The 7,143-nt window shown below is 39.0% G+C and overlaps 1 protein-coding gene across 1 annotated transcript; it reads left to right on the top strand.

Annotated features, from left to right (window-relative positions):
• Nucleotides 1-3,305: 3,305 nt before the first annotated feature.
• hrh2b (histamine receptor H2b) lies at nt 3,306-5,653 on the top strand. Its single transcript, XM_037687483.1, has 2 exons — nt 3,306-3,926; nt 5,180-5,653. The coding sequence occupies exons 1-2, from the start codon at nt 3,306-3,308 to the stop codon at nt 5,651-5,653; spliced, it is 1,095 nt and encodes a 364-aa protein (XP_037543411.1).
• The last annotated feature ends 1,490 nt before the right edge of the window (nt 5,654-7,143 follow it).

The following is a 7,143-nucleotide window of genomic DNA, read 5'->3' as shown; positions in this document are numbered from 1 at the left end:
TGGATGGATGGATGGATGGATGGATGGATGGATGGATGGATGGATGGTGTCATGCCAAACAGACATTCATATAATGGATTAAGTAGAGGTCACATGGACCGCATTGACATTTTTAAGATGGCAAAAATCTACTTTTCTCTTGACTCTAACAAATCGTTAGCTTAGAAATAAAATGTAATTTTCTGAACTAACAACCCATAACTTGTCCATCGATCCCCACTTCATTAGCTTTTAATTAGGGTTGAACTTAGCTTGTGTATTTTCTGTGTAAAAGACCAAGTTACCTTTTATTGTTAATACAGTAGGTGTTATTAAGTGAACTGAACTGATGGTTCTGTTTGACGATAATTTCCTTTACTGCATTGTCAACACCATAACTACGTATTCCCTACTCTTATCACCCTCACTGCCGTTACTTGATATTATTATCTAATTTGTTAATACCTGGATTAGGTTGTACTGGGAACAACCTTAACCAGAACAGGAACTAGTTCCACTAAACAAAAGATTTATTCTGGGTAAACTTGTCACTCCTTTTGACTTCTCCTGCTTTTCTGGCAACTGAGAAAGTTGATATATTGTCTCAATAAAACGTGAAAGAGTTTGTTAGACGTGCGTCATAAAGCTCGTGGTGCTGATATCTTATCTGTAACCTCCTACTGAATATTGCTTTCCTGTAGTGTTTTCAGTTTTGAGCACATATGATGGTGAGAGCGATCCAAGTCAGGTTTTGTCATTGTCAGAATGTTCAAAGGCAGCTCCCACCTTTGTCGTTTAGCTTATGGTGATTTGTACAGCCTGCTGTCGAGCATCAAATAACCTTATGACTGGTCTTAGTTGGATTTTTTTTTTTTTTTTTTTACAAAAATCACAGAAAATGTCAAATGTTCATTGTAGTTGTTAAACGTAAATTACGATTCTCTTACATAAGCTGTTCCAGACAGGGAAGTGAACTCAGAAGATAATAGTAGAAATCAGTTAATTATGTTAATTACATTAACAGATAAAATCTTTCAAGTACAACATATTCTATAATTAATGGTATTATCACTTTGCTGAAATCAGTTATTAAAGCCCCTTAATCAAGTCTTGAGAATGTGTTTTACTAGTTTCTGAATGCAAAAACCACATTTGTTGAAGTGCTCTGTTTTTTTTTTCTGTTCAAAGATTGCGTTGTCCCGTGAGTGATGCTCTGACACAGGTTGACATCACCAAATCAAATTTGCTGCTGCTGTAAAATTGGTTTAGCTTGTTTCTTATTAAATAAGTCGTAAACTGCAGGAGTTTCATTCATCACTGTTATTTCAGTGACAGTAGCACTGAGCACAGCTGGGACTGTGAGAAAGAACACACAAAAAGGCTGGTCGTGTCCCAATTTTTTTATTTTTATTTTTAGTTTTTGTGTTTAGTTTTCAGTTTCAAAACACACTTGTGGATACACAGCAGTAAGTAAAGTAAAAGAAAATGCAAGAACAGAAAAATATGCGTCTTTAAAATGCAAAGAATATAAAATAAAACATCCATCCAACAATTATCTTTACCCACTTTTTTTAAGTTTTCCTGGTCACTGGTGCCAATGTCCAACAGTCAACGTGCAAAAGGCAGGAGACAACCTGGACAGGTCTCCAGTCCATCACAGGGACACATAAAGACAAACAAGACAAACAACCATTCACTCTCTCACTCACACCTAGAGACAATTTAGAGTTACCAATCAGCCTAACATGCATGTTTTTGGTCTGTGGGAGGAAAGTACCCAAAGAAAACCCACGCATGCACTGAGAGAACATGCAAACTTCACCCAGCAAAGTCCCTGGTTGGGATTCAGTCCGGCGACCTTCTCACTGAGAGGCAGCAGCTCTACCAGCTGTGCCACCAGAGCACAAAGCAAATAAAATAAATAAATCAGGATTATTTCTGAAATTGTGTTGTGGGATAGTTATGGTTGTTTTTCTTTTTGCCAAACTATTTCAGTAAACAGTTTGGATTTATGTGACCCCGTTGGACTGAATGTTTTATGATTGTTTATAAGACGTCTGCTACTGGTGAGCAAATACAGAGCAGCTCACGGCGTATTTTAATTTTAATTTTTTTATTCTAGTAATAAGCGTACTGTAAAAAATGTACGTTTTTCTTAAAATCATAATAAACGTAAAAGCATATGTTACGTCCCATAAGGTAATGGTGCATCAGGATGAAGTAAACAAACTTTGATGAAGAATTTTCCGGCCGTGTTGATGATAACAAATAGTCATGATTAGAACTGCAAGTCAAGGCAGCAATTGTTTGACTGTTTAGGAATTCTGTATTACGCTGTGTGAGAAAGATAAACAGCCAGAGGGGTAAACAAACCATAGGAGAAACCATTTGGAACTGAGGAAGTTGTTTAACTTTATGAGGACTAAATCACCTAAGTGAGGTATTGCGTAATACAGCAGCTGAAGGAATGGGATGTAAACATGAACGGAGATGTTAGAGTTCTGCCCTGAAGTCCTGAAGTTCATGTCGATTTTGCATCCTTGGTTCTTGATGTTTTTATAGGTTATTTATTGTGTTCATTTTATAAGAAACAAATGATGCTGCATAGATTCTTAAGTCAAAATGATTTATTCGAAAACCTTTTGGGGCCTTTTGTTTCAAAGCGGCCTCTTGGCTTAGACAGAATTAGTTGATCTTATTGGTTTTGCAGATTAGATTAGGACTGAAGATGACTTTGTGTAGAGAAACATTATGCAAAAATGAAAAACCAATATGTTGACCCTTTACTTAGCAAATGAAAAAGGTGGGATTTATTTTGATTTATTGCTTAAGGCCTGTTGTCTGATGAGAATGACTGTGCAGATTCATGTTACTATAATGATGCCGACATTACCATTTTGCATAAAACAGTACAGAAGGAATACACTTAGAAAACGGTATTTTAGGAGTATTGTGACTAAATATCAAATTATATTTTAGTTGACTACCAGTATATTTTATTTATTTTTTATTGAACAGGAAAAACAGATTTATCTTATAGAAATTAAAAAAAAGAATTATTATCTATCATATGTTTTCCAATAATCATGTTCTTCTTTGTTTGCTCTAGAGATGAGTTCAAATCAAAGAACATGGCACTGTTAAAAAAAAAGAGATGGCTAAGAAGAGTTTCCCAAACAGTGATCTACCTGTGAAACTTTTTTCACCCCGATGCCATGAGACGGATCACCTGATGAGCATGTGAAGGAGCGCAGAAGGCTTCAGCGAGTGGATGAGTCATTTTAAACATTTGAAACAGAGGTACTGACCCAAAAGTGGAGGCAGCCATGATCTTCACCGTTCTCCGTTGGCTGTTCCTTGTGTTTATAATTGTCTTGACCATCGGGGGTAACGTCCTGGTCTGCTTGGCTGTGGGTCTCAGCCGGAGACTGAGGCAGATCACTAACTGCTTTGTAGTGTCACTGGCCGTGGCGGATCTCCTGCTTGGCCTGTTGGTGCTGCCCTTGTCTGCAACCGTGGAGCTGCGTAGCAGGAAATGGCCTTTCGGAGGAACCCTGTGCAACATTTATAACTCACTGGATGTCTTGCTGTGTACGTGCTCCATCCTGACTCTCCTGGCTATCAGTGTGAACCGATATTTGGCCATTTCATCCCCCCTCAGCCACTCTCAAATAGTCACCCCTCGAAGGGTGACACTGGCTATAATCTCCATCTGGCTTGTGTCTCTGGTTGCAGCCTTTTTGCCCATCCAAATGGGCTGGAACACAGCTGACTACAAGGTGCAGAACTTGGACTGGGGTACTGGGGATGAGGACAAGGAGGAGCACTACTGTCAGTTTGAATGGAGTAACAACTATGTTCTCATCTATGCCTTTGGCTTTTATTACTTGCCTCTGCTACTTATGTGTGGAATGTACCTTTGCATTTTCAGAGCGGCACGAGAACAGGTGAGTGTTTTGGATTATGTACTAACATAACCCCCTTTTATAGAAGATTAATATGCCTTAAAGACATGATTTGGTCATCTTATGAGTGATGATCAGTCCGACAGTTGTCAACACTTACTGTAGCACCTTATCTGATGTGAATCAGTCATAACGAACTGAAGAAAAAAAGCAAAAGTTCACCTAAGAGTCAAGCTGTAGGCTATCCAGGTCCTCGCTTTTAAGCTAGTAAAACAACTCCTGCACACAAAATTGCATACTGGTATGATAAAACATCATATTAGCTAATATTAAACAACTACACTTTTTCATTACATTGTTTAGTTTGTTGCAGTTTTCTCAACCAAGTAATGTCCATATTACAACAGGTTTGTACGTAAGCGTCCTGTTGGTGTGCAATATGTCACTCAACCATAATTAGTCCTAGTCTGTCAGGAGTTGAGTAAACCTTTGGACTGATTAGATGTAATGATTAGGCAGACAAATGCATTTGCATCTTTCACAGACATTCAAAATAATTTGCATATTGATCTGCTTTTTATTGTAACCAAATGTTTTTAATGAACAAGTGGCGTGACAGATAGCTTCAGGGTGGAGGTGGGGTTGCATCAAGGATTGGCTCTGAGTCCCTTATTTGCTCTGGTGATGGACTGACTAACAAATGAGATCAGGCAGGAATCCCAGTGGAATATGATGTTTGCAGATGACTAAAGTTTATAAGAGAGTAATGAGACAAGCTGTGTTGTATGGTTTGGAGACAAAGACAATGAGAAAAAAAGACAAGAGAAAGAACTGGAAGAAGCAGAAATGAAGATGTTGAGAATCTTCTTAGGAGTGACAAGGATGGATACAATTAGGAATGAGATCATCAGAGGTACAGCACAGGTTGAACAACTGGGAGATAAATTTAGAGACACCAGACTGAGATGGTTTGGACATGTCCAGAAGAGGGACAGTGGGTATATTGGTAGAAGGATGTTAGAAATGCAGCTGACAGGAAAAATACAAAGATGAGACACATGGATGCAGTTAGAGAGGACATAGAGGTAGTTGGAGTGAGGACAGAGTGAGATGGAGGAGGGTGACTCGCTGTGCCGACCCCTGAAGAGGGAAAAGCCAAAATAAAAAGAAGAAATGTTTTTATCAAACCTTCACATGTGATCCATACAAATCAATATTTTCTTGTTTCAGTTGTAGTTTCAAATTACTTATAGATCACAATCCAGAAATTAATTTTCTGTGTCCAATCTTTTTAGGTGCGTCGTATCCGTGCTACCACCCCGTCGTTTGCACGCTCAGCATCTGCAACCATAGTCCACGAGCACAAGGCTACAGTGACCCTTGCAGCTGTACTTGGTGCGTTTGTCATCTGTTGGGTACCCTACTTCACCTTTTTCACTTTCATGGGTATAAATGAAAAAACAATACCCCCAAATACACTTCACTCAGTTGTCCTTTGGCTTGGCTACTTCAACTCAACTCTAAATCCCATCCTGTATCCAGCATTCAATAGGGATTTCCGTCGAGCCTATGGGGAGCTGCTTCACTGCAGAAGGCCGCCACACCGAAAACTGCAACTCCCTCACTTGTCTCTGTACAAACGACTAGCCTTTATCAATGGAATCAAGGCCTCAGCACAGCCTAAGAAAAGTATAGACATAGTTAAGACTGAAAGTGAGAAAAGCTCAACTCTTTATGAGCTGAAAAACAGCCCTCAAGAGCCAAGATGAAAATCTGTGAAGTCTGTTTCATTGATAAACATTGGTTATAAATATTTAATTTATAACTTGTTTAGCTGGTCAGATTTTTACTCAATGCTTTTCACTTTTTGACATTTGTTATTATGCATAACCATGACAACAAGGTGATATTTTTACAACCAGGAGCAGCCGATTAACATCTAAAAAGCTCATATATTACCTCAACTACAGCCCCAAATCCCAAACGAGTAGTAAAGGAGGAGCCGTGTATGCATTCCCGTCTACCTGGTGTCAATGCTCGAGTACTTGACTGCCAAGATCCTGGAGCTAGCGGGAAATGTTGCTCGTGACAAGAACACCAGGATCATCCACTGACACCTACATCTGGTGACAGTGGCGAGGAGCTCAACAAGCTGCTGAGAGGAGTGGCTATTGCTCGGGGAGGAATTCTGTCTGGTATTCAGTTGGTACTGCTGCCCAGGAGGACCAAGAGGCCCGTCGGATCCGGTTGGACAGGTTGGAATCTGCGGCCAATTTCTTCTGATACACTGTGTGAGATTCTTCCTGCCTACAACCTTCATGAAACCAGGACAATGAGTTACAACCACATTTAATTTCCCTTTGGGATTAATAAAGTATTTCTGAATTAAATTGAATTAGCTACAAATTTCAGAATCAGCTTTATTGTCATTGTACAGAAGCGATTAAATTTACAGTGTCAATTATATTTTTAGATTTTTGTGTCAAAAATTGTACGTTCAAAGTGACAATGTGTAAAATGTTACACGTGTCTTGGTGCTTTGGGTAAAACAAGAAAACAATTTTAAGTCTAGTACTTGGGTAGGGTTGTAGACTACAACGTGCTTGTTTTTAGGTAGTGAGACCAGATTAAGCAAAGGAGAACTGTGTGTAGTATGACATATGCGTATATATTCATACATTTTAAGACGGGTTCTTCATTTTTCTGACTGTGTAAATGCGTGCATTGAGTTTAACAGAAATGTAACGAGAGACGTTATTTATCTTTGACCCATCAAATGAATGCGGTCATTTATTTGCAGAATCAAAGTTTAACATCAAACATTTACATTAATTTGGCAAAATATGAAAACAATAACAATTTCAAGTTCACAGAAAGTGGACAATACGGCGATTGTCCTCACTTCTCAGCAGAACCACAGACATCAATCACACGGCGGTGATTGAGAACTTTGCTTCAGATATTTCTAAAATATCTGTAATGATTTTAGGAGAAAGGAGAGTTTAAGATGGAAAATGGAGATTTATCTTACAGAGAGATGTGTGAGGGAATTAATCTGTTTGACCAGAAACGTGCACGCTCCTTCAGTTCTCAGCTTGTTCACGGTACGCTTGGTCGAAGCAGAACTTTTACCTGGTTGACGATAGGTCAGCGTCGGTATAGAATCCTTCCTTTGACACTTTCAGCGTCTCCGTTGAGAGCAGCTAAAATACTTCGAGAGTCGTGCGAGGTTATCCAAACAGAAGTTATAATTCCCAAA

Source organism: Nematolebias whitei, chromosome 14 (genome assembly GCF_014905685.2).
Source record: "Nematolebias whitei isolate Nwh7 chromosome 14, NemWhi1, whole genome shotgun sequence".
In the NCBI taxonomy this organism is placed as follows: domain Eukaryota; kingdom Metazoa; phylum Chordata; class Actinopteri; order Cyprinodontiformes; family Rivulidae; genus Nematolebias; species Nematolebias whitei.
This window is presented reverse-complemented; position numbering and strand designations above follow the sequence as displayed.

Excerpts from the sequence above, each read along its gene's own strand:
- hrh2b (XM_037687483.1), top strand. The coding sequence starts at position 3,306 with ATGATCTTCACCGTTCTCCGTTGGCTGTTCCTTGTGTTTATAATTGTC. Across the intron at positions 3,927-5,179 it reads TCAGAGCGGCACGAGAACAG|GTGCGTCGTATCCGTGCTAC; the intron begins GTGAGTGTTTTG and ends CAATCTTTTTAG.